General features: G+C 35.6%; 1 protein-coding gene across 2 annotated transcripts in view; it reads left to right on the forward strand.

Moving 5' to 3' along the window:
- NAALADL2 (N-acetylated alpha-linked acidic dipeptidase like 2) overlaps positions 1–18,760 on the forward strand; it is a 661,226-nt gene that overhangs the window by 497,999 nt on the left and 144,467 nt on the right. For both annotated transcript variants that reach the window (XM_081138571.1, XM_081138570.1), the window contains exon 10: positions 5,553–5,699. In XM_081138571.1, the coding sequence (XP_080994697.1) occupies positions 5,553–5,699 (147 nt within the window). The remainder of the gene's footprint in view (positions 1–5,552; positions 5,700–18,760) is intronic.

The following is an 18,760-nucleotide window of genomic DNA, read 5'->3' on the forward strand; positions in this document are numbered from 1 at the left end:
TATGCTTAAAAGCTAAGAATGGTCTATAAATTATAGTTATCACCTGACCTATTGCTTACCAGTTGGAGCTTTTTGAACTTCTGAAATGAATAACACATTATATATTACCTGAGAATTCAAGAACTTGGAATTTCCCAGTGGTCCTGTATTATCTTGGCTCTAAACCAAATTATTGAAATTAGGATGTTCTAGAAGAGCAAGTCATGAGATGAGAATATTTTTAAGCTCCCTGAAAAATGTTCTCCAAAATGTTTTTGCAATACCCCTACCACTCTTTCAAATAGCAGTAGGCACATATTATTGCATTATTTGCTAACCTCTGTGCTGTTGCCAAAGATTCTTCAATGGACTCTATTCAACTCTACTAATTATGGTAACTTCCAAAAGTACTTTGCAAATCAATGTTCTGTACCCTTTAAAGTACCCTTTAAAATATATATTTTATTTGTATCATCTAAGCATTTTTACAAGGAAGCATTTCCTACACAACTATATCACAAGGTTTTTTAAGATATAAAATTATGTATTTTCTTCATAATTTGTGTTTTCTAGAAGATGTCACACTAAGTAGGTATTCGGCAAATAGTTGTTGGTTGTGCAATATTTATAAAATATGATAAAATATATATTATTAACTTCTGTGATTACTTAATGGCACTCATATTGCAAATAACCCTGAGAGTTTAAAACTCTTCATTCTTATTACTTGAGAGAGGAGCACCTCCTTTCCCTATTATTACTGTCATGCTAGGTTTATGGTTCCTGAGCTCCAGATGCTTAATGGACATTTTCTTGAATGTTTGAGATCTGAACTGAATTGACTTAAAAAAAAATCCTCTCTTTTTTTTTCTTAATTGAACTTCTGAGCAGTCATCTTTAAGGATAGTTTCCTTGATGCAACCAAGGCAGAGGGCAGTAAACTCCAGAGCTCAGAACACGGGCTCAGGTTAGCCAGTCACCTTGGCTTTTATTAATGTGATCAACATAGTACAGCCTAAGGGGAGGTAGTGATAAGGTTTCAACTCCTGCTTCCTTCTTGACACACATTTAACTAGACTTGGTAGAAAAACATTGCCAGAAATGTAGGAAGGGGTGTGTGTGTGTGTGTGTGTGTGTGTGTGTGTGTGTGTGTGTGTGTGTGTTGGTTACTTTAGTAGTAATGACAATTCATAACAACACTTATGTAGAAAGCACTTATGATGGACTTGTGCTGAGTGCTTTGCATTCATTATTTAATTTACTCCTTTCAATCTCCTCATATTGTACACATATTTACCTTTTTACATTGAAAAAGTCAAGACTTCAGGAAGTTAAGTAATTGCCCCAAATTCATACTGCTGAAAAGAGACATCAGTGCTTCTGTAGGGAGAATGCAAAATCATCTGTCTCATTTACAGTGTATTTGTGGGTCACGCTTTGATTGTAATATTTATATCAAGCACCTACTTATCACGATGTACTTTGTGATGTCAGGACATACTTAGGACTTCCTACATACGCCTAATGGGATACATAGTGTACATGAAAACAGATGTTGCTCAGCAAAAAATTAAGGAGGAAAATGCTTTCCAGAAGAGTTAAGACTTATGGGATTACCTGAAGCCACCCTGAGGCGTCTTTGGCGCTCAAGATCCACTAATTTTCAGTTGTAAACCTAGACTAAGCTAGATGGTGTTTGTGTAGCTCATTTCTTCCCCTCCCCCTCACCATTTCCTCTTACTGGAAAAAAGTTCATAAGGTTGGGTTGACTTCATTTTTACAAACTTTTATAGCACCCATTTTACTGTGCGATCAATACAGGGCCAGTGGAAAGATGGATAAAACATATTATCTGCCCTCAAAAGACAAAAGAGAATTAAGTTAAAACAAGTGAGATAAGTGTAAGATTTCCTGGCACAGTCTGACCAAAATACTGGCCCTAGGTCTGGTATAAAAATTCCTAACATACGGGGCTTGTCACTGGGTGCTAGTCCTGGGGTGCCTTGTCTCTGTGCACAGTGCTCCTGAGGTACGGTGGTGGCCTTCAAGGCTCCGGTGAACTCGGTCCAGCAATGCTGTCCCCCGTCTAGCAGTCATTTTGGCCCAGGGCTTCCAGGCTATGTGACGATGCTGTCATCTGTCAGACGTAGGCATGGTACTGCTGATGGTGTTATTTCCTCTGCCTGATTTCTCCCTCTCAGCACTTAACTTGCTTGAAATGGTAATGTGTGATCGAATGCCAGCCACATCCTTTTGCCCTCCTGCTTGCCAACTTTGCATTTCCCGGCTTTTTCTCCCTGTGCGTTCCTAAAATTAAACGAATTACCTCTAAAAATTCTGAAAGCCCCCACCTGATTTACAACTGCCCTGTAACCCTGGTCATCGAGAGGACAGCAGACTTCTGCCCGCTATCTACCGAAGGATGTTTAATATATGTAAAGTAACTCCAAATGTTTCCTTGCTTCTGGGTTTACTTTTTTTGAAATGTCTGAATTTTTTTTTAAGGGAAGTTACTAAACTGTTTCATCTACAGAAGATTTTGTTTAAATATTTCATTAAAAATATTTGCTGCCTGAGAGAGTTAATGGTGAATTGAAAACCAGTTTGGTTTTCAGTTAATTTTTTTAATGCCTGGCAGCTGGAATACAATGCTGAAACGCTGACATTGTATTATTTAAAATAGCATTGCCTGTGAGGCTAGGGGAAGCTATTTAAGACAAACCTCAAAAAAGCCAGTGAAATAATAGCTGAAGTTATGTTATGTCAGCCAATTCCTCAGCATGGAACAGCATTGTGAAGCCGGAGTTGTTATCCTTCATTGAGACATAAAATCTATATCTTGATCCTGTGGTATAGGAATTGTACCCACGGGCAGTGTGCTTTCATCCAGTGTGTTGACCCAAGGTCAGTTTGGATGGTTCTGCTTTACCTTTTCAATATGCTCACAGTTTCATTTCGATATAATCAGAGTCCAGTTTTTGAAAGGGCTCTGGGGTTGTCATTCTATATATAGTTTACACTTCACGAAGAAATAGGTTTAGCTGTTAGAATGACCAACAGCAAACCTATTCAAGAAGTACCAAACTGGCAAAGGGACCTATGGAGTCTTTTTATCTGGTACAGTATTTGTAAGTCACCGCTTGTCTTAAATTGAAAGGTAATTTTAATTTAGTTGAATATTCAGCAGCCTACCAGCTTCCTGTACAAACTGAGGAACTCCTTCCTCGTTTCCTTAGTTATGTGTAGGGGGTGAGGGGATCCCTAGACCCAGGGTGAAGGTGGTTGGAGTGTGGGGGACAACAATGTAACAGCTAAGTTAGAAACCCCTGCCTGCCGTTCCATGTGCTGTGGTCATGTAGCCAGAGGCTAGCAAAGCTTTTAATCTGTAAAATGGAATAATAATACTTCTTTTACCATCTCCCAAGGTTGCATTATGATCCAATATAATGTCTTTTTCTAAGTGGTAAGTCCTTATGGATGTGTCTCCTTTGTAGCAAGTGAGGTGGCTCATATTTAGTATATTTTGTTAATAATTTCCTATGTACCTAGAAAATACAAACACACACAAACTACGTAAACAGGAATGGACCTCAAGGACTGCATGATTAATGTATGCAAGATGAAATTAAGGCCAAATCTGTATTTTTATTGAGGTTGAGTAGAATACATATAATGTCCCAAAAAGATATCGATGTTGCTGCAGTAAAGGCAAAGTAGATCACTTAAATGATTTTTAATTTCATTGGCTAGGCATCTGAGGAAAGAAAAGACTAGATTCTATGAAATCATCATTAATAACATAAAGGAGTACAGCTGCTTAGGTTTCACAGTTCAAATGCCTCTGGCCACCATTCGAATGAGTAAAGCTGACTGAATGTGATACTAGTGATAGGACGTTGGTCAATAACTTGCCTGACCAAGACACTCAAATTAAATTTAAAAATATCTATTCTGGCTAAATAAATGCCTTCACAGGTGCCAGTTTTTAACACCTGCATCTCTCCGTGCTACTTGGTATTTTTACATGATACAAAGGAATCGCTTTGCTTTTCATTATCTAGTACTGAAAGGTAGCTCTTCTTTGGGAATATTCAACACCTTACCTACACAGTTACAGGTATAAAACCTCCAGGAGTCTTCACCCCAGGAGTGTATCAGGAAGTGAAAAAGGATTCACTCTGTTTTCAAGTTGGTGGGAGTCCCCATAAAAAGCATGAAGTTGCTACTGATCAGACTGTATGGTAGGACTCTCACTGTCCATTTGCCAAATGCTTGATTACCCAAGATATTTGTAAATAACATTTAGCTGAAACCTTGCCTTGTTTATAACACTCAAGTTCTCACTTTTAATTGGTTTTCACTTTGTTACAAAGATCTTTCTATTATGTCCTCAAAGAAAATTGGATTGTTATTGAAACATTATTATATATTTGAAAAATCTAGCACTGCACTTGAAAAAGTGGGAATAATTTGCTTCATGAATATTATATTGCATGTTATCAAATCTTTGTAGGTTATATTTAAAAGTATTTTTGAAATTGTATCATGCCAAAGAACCATGGGTAGGGGGGTTGAAGAATCCACTGATTTTTACTTAAATGGAAAATTATATACAGGGTGGGACAAAAGTAGGTTTACAGTTGTTTATATGGAAAATAATACAATAAATAATGACTGCTAGTACAAGAATAAACTCTGTGTTTCACCTGCTCACAACTGTAAACCTACTTTTGCCCTACCCTGTCCTTTCTGCCTGTTAGACGTGGTGTCTCATGTTATTGCTCAGGTCCCTTGTGATTAATGCTGAGGGGATTGGTATTCTTGCATGTTTCATACTTAAGACAACAGCATCAGAAAGATTCTATAGTTTTGGAAATTTTATTAAAGGTTATATTTTTAGTCAGCACTAATTATAAAATCCTTTAATTTACTTGTTTTTTATTTTTTATAATGTTTTTTTGTTTTTTTAATGTAACCTTCCCGTCATTTGTTTTGCATGCTTTGCATGTTTTGTATTACTAGTTTAAGAAATAGTAGTCTGTCTCCTAATATTCCCCTAGAGGTTGCACTTAGCTATGTGGTTCCTGATGGCCACAGAGTTGTTGTCATATATTCTTCAAAAACATATGGGAATATGCTTTTAAAGAAGAAATGGAGAAACTCCCCTCTGTGTCTTCCAAAAACACATTTTAGAAGAATGGAATTATATCTTACCAAACCATCCTTTTAAATTTAAACTGATGGAAAAACTTAAAAAAAAAAAAAAAGTAATAATAATAATAAACCTTTTTAAGGGACTCACATTCTTTAAACATATTCCAAATTCAGGAGTTATTACGGCCAACACCGGGTGCACTTCAGTGAGCATCAGACTCCAGAATCATAGAGGAGAGTTACAGCACAGATTCCTGGGCTCCGTCCCTCGAGGTTCCCGCTCAGGAGGATTTGTACTTTGATTAAGTTCCTGGGTGACACAGATGCTGCTGATCTATGGACCACACTTGGAGTAGCATTGATTTGGGGATGCCCTGGAAAGCTTAGTTTGTGCTAACAATTTAAATTATGTTTTTCAGAAAAATAATCTCAACTGTTCCAGAAGAGCTCAGTGCCCAGAAACCAATATCAGTTCTGTTCAGATACAGGGTGATGCGGATTATTTCATCAACCACTTTGGCGTTCCCTCTGCACAGTTTGCTTATGAGGACATCAAGACATTACAGGTAATTGTTTCTAAAAATGCAAAGCACCCACACACGCACACCATGTAGCAGACATGCAGACTTTGATTTTATCCTGGCTATTTGTCTTTCTTATCAACTAGGTCACTATAGGAAGCTGCTTCATTTAGAGAGTTATTCTTGTTGTTCAGAAGCTTTGTAACAGTATTTGAAAACATCAGCTCTTTTCAATAGTGTTGGATTCAATTTAAAAAGATTTATACTGTCACTCACATTTTCACAGTGTGCTTTGCAACAAGAAATTTGCAGTAGTTGGATTAACATCAAAACATAATTGTAATCTTCAGTATTCACAGAAACAGATGACATGTGCAATAGATTCTCCTCTCCTTGCCCAAGGGAAAATGCATTTCATGTGCTGTATATTAATGCTCTGTGGATTAGCTACTCAAAGTTTTTCAATAGTTTGCCTTCCTTAAAAGATACAACTTTTTTGGGAAAATAGGTTTTCCCAAAAAAGAATATCACATAGGCATGACTCACCTTAATTAAGTCTGTGTTCATCCATCTATTCGACTTCAAGCATTTTAATCTTTCTCAGAATTGTGTCATAGGAAATTGTTTCTCTGTAGATATAAACCAGTTGAAATATTTTACTTTTTTTAAAACACATTGTGCGGGCCTTTTGGGGAACTCTTTAAAAGCCTCTAGGGTGGCCTGCTTGAGGTAAGTTTTACATTAACAACATGGTGGCTGGAAAATAAAGAGTAAAGCCTGCTTTGTTCCTCAATTATAGATGTCCTTGAAAAGTTTTATTTAAATTATATTTTTAGCCTGGCCAGCGTGGCTCAGTGGTTGAACATTGACCTAGGATCCAAGAGATCACGGTTTGATTCCCAGTCAGGGCACATGCCGGGGTTCTGGGCTCGATCCCCAGCAGGGGGCGTGCAGGAGGCAGCCGATTGATGATGTTTCTCTCTCTCATCATTGATGTTTCTATCTCTCTCTCTCCATCTCCCTTCCTCTCTCTGAAATCAATAAAAATATATTTAAAAAATTATATTTTATAGGCTCAATTTCTGATATTTAATATCTTAATATGTAATAGCTTTTAGCAATACTTAGCTTTGTGTTTCTCTGCACCCCCTCCCGGCCCCCTATACACACCTTAGCTCCTCTATAAGCAGCTAATGATTTCTAACATTAAGTTCATGGAGGGAGAAATTCTGCGCAAATCCTGTTGTGATGAGATAAATTCTTAGGTGATGCAAAAATAATCGTTATGATTCATCTGATTTTTACATTTGGATTTTCATTGCTATTATTGTTGGAAAACGAGGTACATCTGTAGAGGTACCTTTTCTTTTATGCAAGTCCACTGTACTCACTTTAATGAAATCCATGTATTAAGAAATTAATTTTTTAAAATTTTCTGCTTGATATTTTGTAATATCTCTTTATCATTTCCCCATCTTAGCCCGTCCAACTCCTGTCATGTCAACACATTGAATGATAGCTTTTAATTCAATACAGGTCTGATGCATTTTGGTTGTGTTTTAAGCCAAGAATTTAGAGGAGCAGCGTAGTATAGCCTTAAGAATGGGACTAATAGTGGACTCCTGCCTCTGGGAGTAACTAGACAAATTATTTAACTTCATTCAGAATTATTTTAGAAATGAAGAACCATGGTGTAGTTATGGGATCTACTTCATAGAGTGTGATAAAGATAAATGAGATTATGCATGTAAAAGTCTTAGCTAAAATTGAACATATAATAATGCCTCTATCAACCATAGCTACCATCACAATTATTATTGTCTGACTGTAGCTCCAACATATAAGTGGGAGGATTTCTAAACATTTTAGGTAAGAACACATTAGTGGAAAGGAAAAGCTTATAAATTGTTAAGGAAAACAAGCTTCTAAGGCAGAAGAGGTGGCATTTGATTAGTATCAGCTGGAGGATGTGAGGTGTCAATAGAGAGATTTGGAAACTAGGACTAGCGGAGTTCTAAGAAGGCACTATTATCACTGAAACTCCTAAGGCTAACGTCTACCTATTGACTGAGTCTAAAGAAGCCAATTCATTTTTCAAGTTATATCCAAACTGTCTAATTTCCATCATCAAAATAATGTTTTTATTATATTTGTTACCAATAAGTAATTAAAAGAGAATCCCCTATGCTTTATATTATAACAAATTACCTTATTCATATTGCTTTAATGTGGAATCTTTTTAAAAATAGATTTGTCCCTTACAAAATATGGATCCCAAGATGAGATAATTTTGTGTGGTGGACTCTCCAAAGAAGAGATAGCTTTTGCTTTCTGTGTTAACCTATAATAAATATTTCTATATATCAAGAGGAGTTATGAACACTGAAAGGATGTATCCATGATTTAAAGATTTACCCTATGCCAATTAGTAAAGTAGATAAGAAAATTAGAACTTTTTTATGAATTTGAAAGTAGATTTAAAAATATAATGTATACTCTTAAGTATTATATACATGTTATACATATAATATAATGTATAAAATAACACCTACTGCCTATTGAGTAATTACTGTGCTGTTTTTACATCATCTTGTTTAATACTTGCAATACCCCGTGAGTCAGCTATTATTATTAACACTTTTTGTTGTGGTTGTGGATGAAATGACACTTAAAATTTAATAGTTTATCCAAGGTATAAAACTAATAAATGGCCAAGACAGAAGCTGACCTCAGATCTGTTTAACAGTAAGCTCATGTTCTCAATGATTACACTAAAGGTTGCAGATTGAAAGCCCAAGGGCATGATCTAGTCTGCAGATATATTTATTTGCTCTGTACTTTATTGAAAAATGGGATTTCTGGAAACATTGCTTCTTTTTTCCCATGGACACAATCGGCTAAATTGTGCATTACTCACTAGCTTGCCGTGCTCTTTATTAAATAATCTGCCGTACTGTTTGTTCTAGAATGCAGTTAAGAGTAATATTTTTTCAACTCCTCTTTCTATCAAAAATTGGAACATGAATGATCCACCTAAAGGGCCACATGTTTTACCAGACTTGTGTTCCCTATCTTACCTGCCTGGACCCCATAGGAACTTTCATTATGTCTATACTCATTTTGATTAAAATAGTTGAAGTGGATAATTCCATAGTACCTTTCACTTTTAAAATTGTATATGTGTTCTAAGTGAAGCTAATTTGATGATTATGCTTATGTTTTGGAGAAGTTATCTATTTAAATTTTATTTGGGTGATTATAATGAAAACTTCAGTATTTCTGCCATTTTTTTAATCCAGCAAGATTGATTATGTATCTGTTATATATTCAGTTTCAGAAAGAGAATAATGATAATAGAAAAAATGTTTAACTGTAGGAAAACAAACTAGCTTTGTAGCTGCCACTTTGATTGGACATATGGGATATTATTAATTCTAAAAGTATTTTTATTAAACATGACATTTTATCATTTCTATTCCAAATACCTCATGCTGCCCATATTATCACCAGTGCCTTTTCCCTGTGGCTTCTCTGGGTGCTAATATATCACATAAGATTGCTTGAAGCACCTTTCACCTATAGCTTTTCTTGTAGTCTTTACTCTAATTTTTCAATAATTGAATTTCACAAATGCAAAGCAATCCATGGATTTGCCAAATGTTAGAATTATTTATTCCCATAAAATATTGCCCTGTTCATTGAAACGTATCTACTTGTAAGCTTCATTTAAATAAGGTTTTCAATATGTAAACATTGTTGCACCTGTTAGGAGAGGCATTCTGTGCAGAGTAAATACAATGCAGAGAGTGCTGAAAAGGAAATCAAAAGACAGATGCTTTCTGATTAAAAGTGCAATTTATGATAGGCTGGTGGTCCAATGCACATTTCTTCTGTCACTTAACAGCTGTTTCACATAATTTTTTTTCCAGATCAGTATATTTACTCTATAGGGCATGTCAGAGGTTCTGGCTTTTTTAGTATATCAAAAGATCAGTCTATGTCCCATATACCACAAATTCAAGCTCTGGTTCCTCTCTCTGATTAACCTTATATTTTTTGCTCTTCTGCTTGAAACATTATATTTTAAACCCAATTTACCTCTATAATGGAGGATTTAACATTTAAATGATAATGAGATAAAGCGGTATTATAGCTTTTATGTAGCAGGATTTCTTGCATAATTGCTTCAGTATCATTTAGTAACCCAGAGACTGAAAACCAAGTAGCATAGGTGTTTTGAAACTCCTATTAATTCTTTAGTTAGATAATGTTGATATCAACTTTGATTCTTAAACAGCAGCATCAGTGTGTATGTGGGTGTGTGTGGTGTGTAATTTAAAAATAATTAATTTTCATGTACAATACATATACAAAACTACACTGAACATATACACAATTTGGAGCAAAATAACAGACTTTACGTGTTGATTCTTCATGTTTTATTCCACTGAGTAGAAGAAAAACTTATCATACTTGAATTAGAGATTATTCTTTCATTACTTTTTCTGTTTGGAATTTGGTTGTTGTCATTGTTATGTTAACTGGTGATAACAGTTCAGACGTCAAGTAAAAGCTCTTGATTTAAGGAGTCAAATAGTTATGTGTAACTTTGCTTCATTGTACTGATGTTTTGTAGTATCTGATAGAATCTGTTTCATACCGATAGCTACTGAAATTAATGTCCCTTAGAAATGAGAAAAATGTGCCAATCAGAACCACAGGAAGGGGATTCTTTGTCTTCTCCCTAGTTCTGTCTTTGAGTTTCCTAAAACTTATTTTAGGAAAAGTACTTTCACTGTCAATCAAAATATTGTTTTATTATTCTCAGATCAAACTTACTTCATTTAGGGCAGAGATCCTCAAGCATTTTGTTCTAAAACCAATTTATCTTCTAAAATTACCAAAGACTCCCAACTGAAGAGCTTTGTTTATGTGGCTAATATGTGCAATATTTATTATACTAGAAATTAAAACTGAGAAAAAGTATATTTATTTATCAATTTATTTAAATGTTAATAATAAACTTGTTACAAAATAATATAAATAACCTATTTTTATGACAGTAAATTATATTTCCCAAGACGAGAATATGTAAATGAGAGCAGTGGCATTATGATGCATCGAATCTGTTGTTATATGTTGTTTTGCTTGACACGCGTAAAGCAATATGGTCTGACAGTCTTCTCATATAATGACAGGTATTTTTCTTCGTACTGCTCTGAACCTGGCCAAGTATTCATTTCTTAAAGGTTGGTTACAGTGTGGAATCTGAAACCACGTTCATGAACCTCTTGTGCCCTCTGCACTTGTGAATGCAGAGTGAAAATTAGAGCGCGAAAGCGTATAATGTCACTATTATCATATTACAAACATAGTTTTGATCTCAGGGACCTTTGAAGGTTTTCTCGACCGCACTTGCAGAAGTGCTGATTTGGGGAAATGGCCGTGGTTAAGCGAGTCCACTTCACCCTCTGTAATACCTGACGAGGCGTCCAACGCTGCTCCTTCTCAAGGATTTGGACTGTGACTCTGTATACCCGCGTGTGTCTGTCCAGGTCATCTCTGGCTATTGCCATCCCGGTCGCCTGATAGCATGAAGTAGGGGACATAGCACTCTCATAAACCGTGGCTCTACAAAGAATTCCACTTCTTAGAAGCCTTCCTTTAGAGGGGGAGGTTAAACCCCAATCAACAAATCCACAGTTACAGAGCAGGCTTGAAAAGCCCTGATGGCTCGGCTCAGCGCAGGAAGGGCCCGTGGCCGAGGGAGCGCTGTGAAAGCGGCCGCACGCCGGCAAGAGCCCGAGGAGTAAACAGAGAGATTGAAATAGGAGACAGATATTGAACAAACAAAGAACGGAGAAACTCTCAAGACTCAAATGGATAATTCAAAAGAGCGTACTTCAGATTGCCTAATATTTTGAAACGGCTGCAAGGATAACGTATTTCCCCTAGTTGCTGCCCTTGCTTGGAATTCTAAAGAACGTTTATTCCAAATGCCTGTCATTATCGGATCAAAATACACAGCATGTGCACTGCATTTCCACTCTAATGCTGTTCTCAGGGATTATCTCACGGTCATCCCTGTTATGAGGCAACTTGTGTTACTATGACCATGTCGTAAACTTGGCAACATTAACCTTAGGTTAATAGGGTAAATCTGATGTGATTCATTAAGATATTTGTTAATTCAAAGTCATTCATTTATGTAGCCAGTAGTTATTAAGCACCTGCTATAATCCGGCACCCTATTAAAAATACAAAGGTGAATAAATCCTGCCCTTATGCTCTCCAAGTGGTCACAGCCAGACTGGGACTCAGGCATGTAAACAGTCAAATACAGAAAGTATAGCTGAGGTTCTCTTAACTGACTTCCATGTAACAGACTTGTGGGATTCATTCACAGTTTTTGTTTCTTTAAAACAAAATGATCGCTGATCAAGGCTCTTTGAAGCTCGTCACAGTAAGATCTTTTCAGAATGTTTACACTCTTGTGTTTTCCCGGGCTCAGTGGTACGCTCTCCGGAGTCAGACATACAGGGTGTGGCAAAACTAGGCTTGCAGTTGTGAGCATTCAAAACAGTTTATTCTTTATTGGATTATTTTCCGTATGAACAACTGTAAGCCTACTTTTGCCCCACCCTGTATTCTCAAATCTATATATGCCCTTTGCATTTGTTATTAATAACTAGATAATTTAATTGCCACATAAGCTTGTGAATCATGAGAATAAAATAAAATTAGTTCTAAGAAATCTATAGCAATAACACTCTAAAAGGTGAGTTGCTAATAAGGATTGATGTGTATTGGGCCAGGCAACTCTCAAAGACTGAGAGAAACTGCAGTAATCTAGATGCATTCTGCACTCGGGTTACTTCACAAATTATTTCCATTTCCCACTACATTCATAGTGCAGTGTAATGCTATAGTATTTAATTCTTATTTTTTCTAGTTTCCCATACAAAGGTTCTGAACATTTCAGCTTTCACTATTCTCAAAGTTAAGCAATAGCTGGAAGAGGGTATTATTCCTTAACTGAATTTAAAATGAGCCCATATTTTATGTATATGATAAAACTGATGCTAATGTTTTATAGTAATTTATATATTCTTTTATAAACAAATAAAAATATAATTTTATTTCCAAATTAATTTTGAAAGATGAGGAAATAGACATGTTTGTTTCTTCTAATTTTAATGATAATGACCCATTTCTTTAAGTAGAATATTTTTGGCATATAAAACCATTTTGGGGACAAATTTAAATGACATTTTTAGATGGCCAATTGAAATGTTAAGAGCAGTTTTGGTGTGCATATGCTCTAACTGTGACCTCCAGAAGGAAATGGCATATGTGGAGATCGTATAGCTGTGGATGATGACTATGAATAAATGTCTTGTCCATTCCCTAATCTCCACAACTTCTTCATACTATTTTATTTGCATCTGGGATTATAGGTCTTCAACATTTGTTTCAAAATTTATAGTGTTTCACACAGAAGCTTATAGTTTTGCTTGTTTCTTAATAAGCAATGTTTCTATATAAACTAAAGAGAAAGACAGAACAGTGACTTTGAAATTTTATAAATGTGAAAAGCAAAAAACAAAAACAATTGAAGCGAAGGCCACTTGGCTTATAAAGATTGCTATTGTGTCCTTGTGAAAGTTTTGGCTTTTTTATTAGTCTCAAGATAGCTGCAGTTATCTTCAGTTTCCTTTCATGATGTTCTGTCCCTGTGATTGTAAATGAATGGAAAGAATTTTGAAAAAGAACAAAGTATTTATCAATATTTTTATTTCTACTATCACTTGTCAATAGCTTTAGCATTGAAATTATTCTGACTCAATTTTCTCTTATCAGTGAAAATATTTTGAGATTAAATAGTGTAATGTTTAGGCAGTGCTGATAAGTGTGTAAAACCAGGAAAAAATAACCTGTAGCTTTTATGCACAAGGTCATTTTCAGTTTTTAAATCAGTATTTTATAATTTGAGTTCTATTTATCTATAATTCTTATCAGAGCATTAGAAATTTTATACCTATTCCATGTTTAGAGATGATTTCTAATTTATGACAGGAATACATACATGGAATTTGAATTAAAAAATAACTTTTGTGTGAATATTGCTGGGAACTATTCTTCAGCATAATAAAATCAGATTAGGACATTGCTCGTGGAAAAATACTTGAGGTTAAATTCAAGACTCTTTTTCCTCCCTGTACTGATCATCTGGCTCAGGTTATGAATGGTAGCTCATTGGCTATCATTGGTTTGCAAACTCCCACCAGTTCACAGGTGATTTTGGATCTCCCAAGTGGTAAATGTAATATCAGAGGCTTTTTTTGGTAAGAGTGTGGTCCTAAGAATGACCCACAGATGCACCTGGCCAGACTCTCTCTGGTGGACTGGTTGAAAAGAAGCCCTCATAGACTCATTGACCTTTAGAGCAACATCAATCATTGAACCCAGGAACTTGAATCCATTCTTCTGTAGTAAAAGGAAATAGAAGCTTGGAGAGATTTAAAAACTTAACTGAAGGAGTTAAGAAGATTAAGTACAGGTGTGATTCTCCCTGCCCTCAGTTCCGTGCTTCCATGTACAGCCCCGCTCTTCTGAACTCCAACTCCCTAGGCTCTGTCCCTTCTCTCTCCTGTTTTCTCAACTCTCTTCTCTCTCCTCTTCGGTCTGGCCTCTTTCACCTTGTGCGCACCTATAGTCTTGCTCTTCATCTCCTTTTCTTTTATCACCATCTCCTGCTTTTTCTATACATTTTTTTACTCCATCTCTGTTCTGTTTCCCCACCATTCTATTTTTAATATTTTAATATTGACTCAGGAATTTAGTCTGTTTCAACTCACTCAATGCCTTTAATTTGCTCACAGATGAAGTCATAGCCTTGCTGTCCCCTAACATTTCTGGGTACAGGCTGTCGTACACTTGGAGGCCATTACGTCATGTGGCTAAATACTAAATATTTAAATGTCATAAGTCAAGCTTAAAGAATGTGTTAAATAAAAGACATGTTGTCTCCTGATTTGACAAATACACACTTGAAATTATCAGGAAGGAAGGTTTGAATTTAATGTTCTCAGGCCCCTGAGAATCCTAGGCCAAAATGTGGTAACGATGGAAGAACTGACCCCTCCCACAGTCCCTGACCTTTGCTTCTTGACCTTTTCTTCTTTTCTGCCCACCCTTCCCCCGGCTCCATACGATGAGGGGCGTTATGTACATGTATATGGGCATCCTGGTCTGCACTTTTAAGCACAGTCCATAGCACCCATAAACAGCTGCTCTTGGCCCACTAGCTGGACCTTGGGTTGCACATTGGAGACAGTCTTTGCTGGAGATGATGGACCGGGAGAAGGCTGCCCAGTCACTGGAAGCAGATATGGGACCATTTGAGCTGGTATTGCTGAGATTCTAGAACTCAGGCTAACTAGAACTTGACCTATAAAGGGAACCATGGACTCGACACATTTGTCTGTGTTGATTTAACATCTAAAGATTTTGGAAATGAAAAAAAAAAAAAAAATGACTAAACTTTAGAACCTGAACTTTAGGTATGCCAAACTAGAAAGTCCTGATGTAGGACATATAAGTATTCCTGAATAAACCTGTTCAAATGTCTTGAGTTTGTTACTTGAGTCAGTCACTAAGAAAACTGGATACTGAACCAACTTTCATAAAGTCTTTGGGAATATGAGCTGGTAGTTGGCTTAACCTAAAAGGTGTGGTTCTATTCAAAGGTTGTTCTAATCAATGAGTTCTAAAAAGTGTGGCTATTTAATGGTTGTCACCTTGAAGGTACAAGGTACTCAATATAGCAAATCACTTATAGGATATAGTTGAAAACATTCAAAATTTTAAGCATGCTCAACCGGGCGTTGCTCAGCAGTTAAGCATCAACCTAGGATCCAGGTGATCGAAGTTCGATTCCTGGTCCGCGCACATGTCCAGTTGGGGGCGTGCAGGAGGCAGCAGATTAATGACTCTCTCATCATTGATGTTTCTCTCTTTCTCTCTCCCTCTCCCTTCTTCTCTCTGAAATAAATAAAGATATATTTTTTAAAAAACTAAGCTTAAAGAGGCCTAAAAGGAAATAAGAAGTTGTCAAATGGGAGAATCTTCTGCTAAAGAAACAGTGTCTGGGGGTGTGTTTTAAAGCAAGAGTTAATTTTAGTATATTTTCTTAGCAAAAGAATGCATGATGGAACCTTGGACAGATTCTGGGCAAACTTCAAGTGGTAGTCTGTTCTATTTTAAAGATTATGACCACATACTACTGTGAAAAGTTTGTAAAATTCTTTGTGTATGTGTGTATGTGATGAATCACACATGGTGTGTGTATGCATATTAAAAATTATGAACAAAGAAACATCTTTAGATTTTTTGTGAACAGAGGATCATTCAAATGTCTGTTTGAATCTTAATGAGAGAATATAAATTCTAAACTAAAAATACAAATCAGAAATCTAAAAAGAAAGTAAGGAGTGTTGGTTAAGAATTTAGTTAAAATTAATTTTGTTTTCTTATATTCTATTAGTAGCCACAACACTTTCAGTTGTATCTTGCAAAAAAGAACCAGACTATGTAGCATAGTATAGATAAAATATTTTATTAAAAAGAAAAATAAGTTTATTCTTTGTTAAAACACAGTTAATGGTAATTTTATCTTTGTTGAATTAATGAGTAGATAGATACATTTTTAAATTAACATTTTTATCATAGCTACTATACACTTACAAACCTTAAGTCTCCTCCCTTCCTTCCTTCCTTCCTTCCTTCCTTCCTTCTTTCCTTCCTTCCTTCCTTCCTTCCTTCCTTCCTTCCTTCCTTCCTTCCTTCCTTCCTCCCTCCCTCCCTCCCTCCCTCCCTCCCTCCCGCCCTCCCTCCGTTCCTTTTATTTTTAATTAAATTTTATCGTGCTGCATATATGTTGTTTCTATTTTCTTATTTAAGATAATATAACATAGTTTTTATACTGCTTTAAATCATAATAATTCATAATATAATTGTATCATATTGATGTAACTATTCACCTATTATTGGATATTGGCTTTACCTGAATTTTTCTATGGGTCACATTTTATAGAATATTCTTAGACTTCATGTTTGTTCCTCTCTCTAGTCCTTCTAGGATAAAGTTTGGATCAAGTATAAATATTTTAAGCACCTCAAAATATTAAAAAAGTCTTTCCTGAATGAGGTACATTTTAAAACCTACTGGTAGAGCATTAGAGTGTTCTTTAATTTCACTCTTACCAACAGTATGCATTAATGTCTTTTTTCTTTCTTTCTTTTTTTTTTTTTTTTTTACCAATGATAGGTAAAATGATAGCCTGTTGTTTTAATTGATTCTTTCTTATATTAACTATTTAGTATTAACTTATTGACTTATCAAAATATTTTGAAAGGGTATTCACTGTAGAGTCTGTATTTGGAACTGAATGTGTTGATATAGATCAAGATAATTTAATTTATTTCCAGATATAAAAATAGAAATTATATGGCAAAGATGTTAACTGGAGGATCCACCCTAATAAATTATAAATTTATAATTAATAATGAGTACCAGGGTGACATTCATAAAGGAGTCTGTGTTCAAGTTTACTGAGGCATGAATCTTTCTGCAAATCAACATACTCACATTTTAAAGGCTGAACTTCAAGAAACTTTAAAGCATTCGAATCTGTGAAGCTGGAAAATAGAAAATGTGTGACAACCAGTTTGACAGGTATCAGAGATTGCCTTATGAAAGTCCCAATATGTTGTTCCAAACTACTATAAGGAAGCAATCTATAGAATTGCTTCAACAAGGTCATAGTAGCTTCTAAGAATGTGGGAGAGAGGGGACAATGGAAAAAATTGGAGGTAAACATGTATATAAATCAGCATTTAATGACTCTGAGGTCTGAAATTATAGGTATTGACTTTTAGTACTGAACAAAAGGTATATGTGTGTGCTCAGGGATGGGGGGGGGGGGTTGTTAAGAGTCCCAGGTCATGATTAATGTTTCTGTCTACTGGGCATGCCACCCTTTCAAAATAGCTGGTGCTGTTACTACACTATGATTAACCTGGAAGGCTACAGAAAATAGACTTGTACCTCATTGCACTCTATCATTCCCTGATGTCATTTTTCAGGAGGTGCCACAGGAAAAATGACACTTTGTCATGGGAGGGTGGGTGGATGGGAGTTAGTGTAGAGGTGAAAGGTATAGATTTCTGAATCTCATTGCTATTCGAGATATCTCTATTTTATTTTATTTATTGTTCAATTCTATCAATGTTTTTATATATAACGTAAAGAATTTTTTTTTAAATGAAAAATGGAATTTAGCTTTTTTTAAACAGAAGATTTAACTCTGGTGCTTTAACTAGTGCTAAAGGAATACCAGACTCATAAGCCTAGAAGTTTTCTAAAACTATTTGTTACACTTTTTATGTTTGTGAAAAATATTCCAGAGAGGGGAAATAATGGAAAGGAACAAATATGTTATGGCAACAGGAAAGGAATTTAATCTTTCTCTTCCTCAAAAATATTAATAATCTTCATCAATTAAGTTTAATTGAGCATAAACCATGTGTAGAACACTACGCTGTGTATTAAGAACAGATAAAGCGATGACACAATCCACAGTGCTCGGGGAATTTATAATATCTTTAGAGCACCCAGGCATGAGTATAAATAAATAAATGGCAATAAAAGAAAGCCAAGGCTCAGTGCCAAGTGATTTCTGTAGACAATAAGGGTATCTGCACCATAGCCAACAGAGTGATTCATTTAAAATTGTAATTAATTTTATCTTCTTAGAATTTACATATATATTTTTAAAAATTTTAACATTGCAATGGATTCTTGAATGCTTTATAAAATATAGATGCACATGCCATAGATAGAATAAATCTCAAGGGTACCATAAAGGAAAAATAAAATCTGAGACTGTACTTGTCAGATCATAAATCGGAGAGATAAATTTTAGCACAGAGCAGATCTTACACATCTACAAACCCCTGTTCCCCTCTGGAGGTCAAAGTAACAGGTAGCACCGTGACTGCTGTTCTTCTATGGTGATATTTAGGGTCAGTTCCTGGAATCATCC

The sequence above is a fragment of the Miniopterus schreibersii genome (assembly GCF_964146895.1).
Source record: "Miniopterus schreibersii genome assembly, chromosome: 5".
Taxonomy (NCBI): domain Eukaryota; kingdom Metazoa; phylum Chordata; class Mammalia; order Chiroptera; family Miniopteridae; genus Miniopterus; species Miniopterus schreibersii.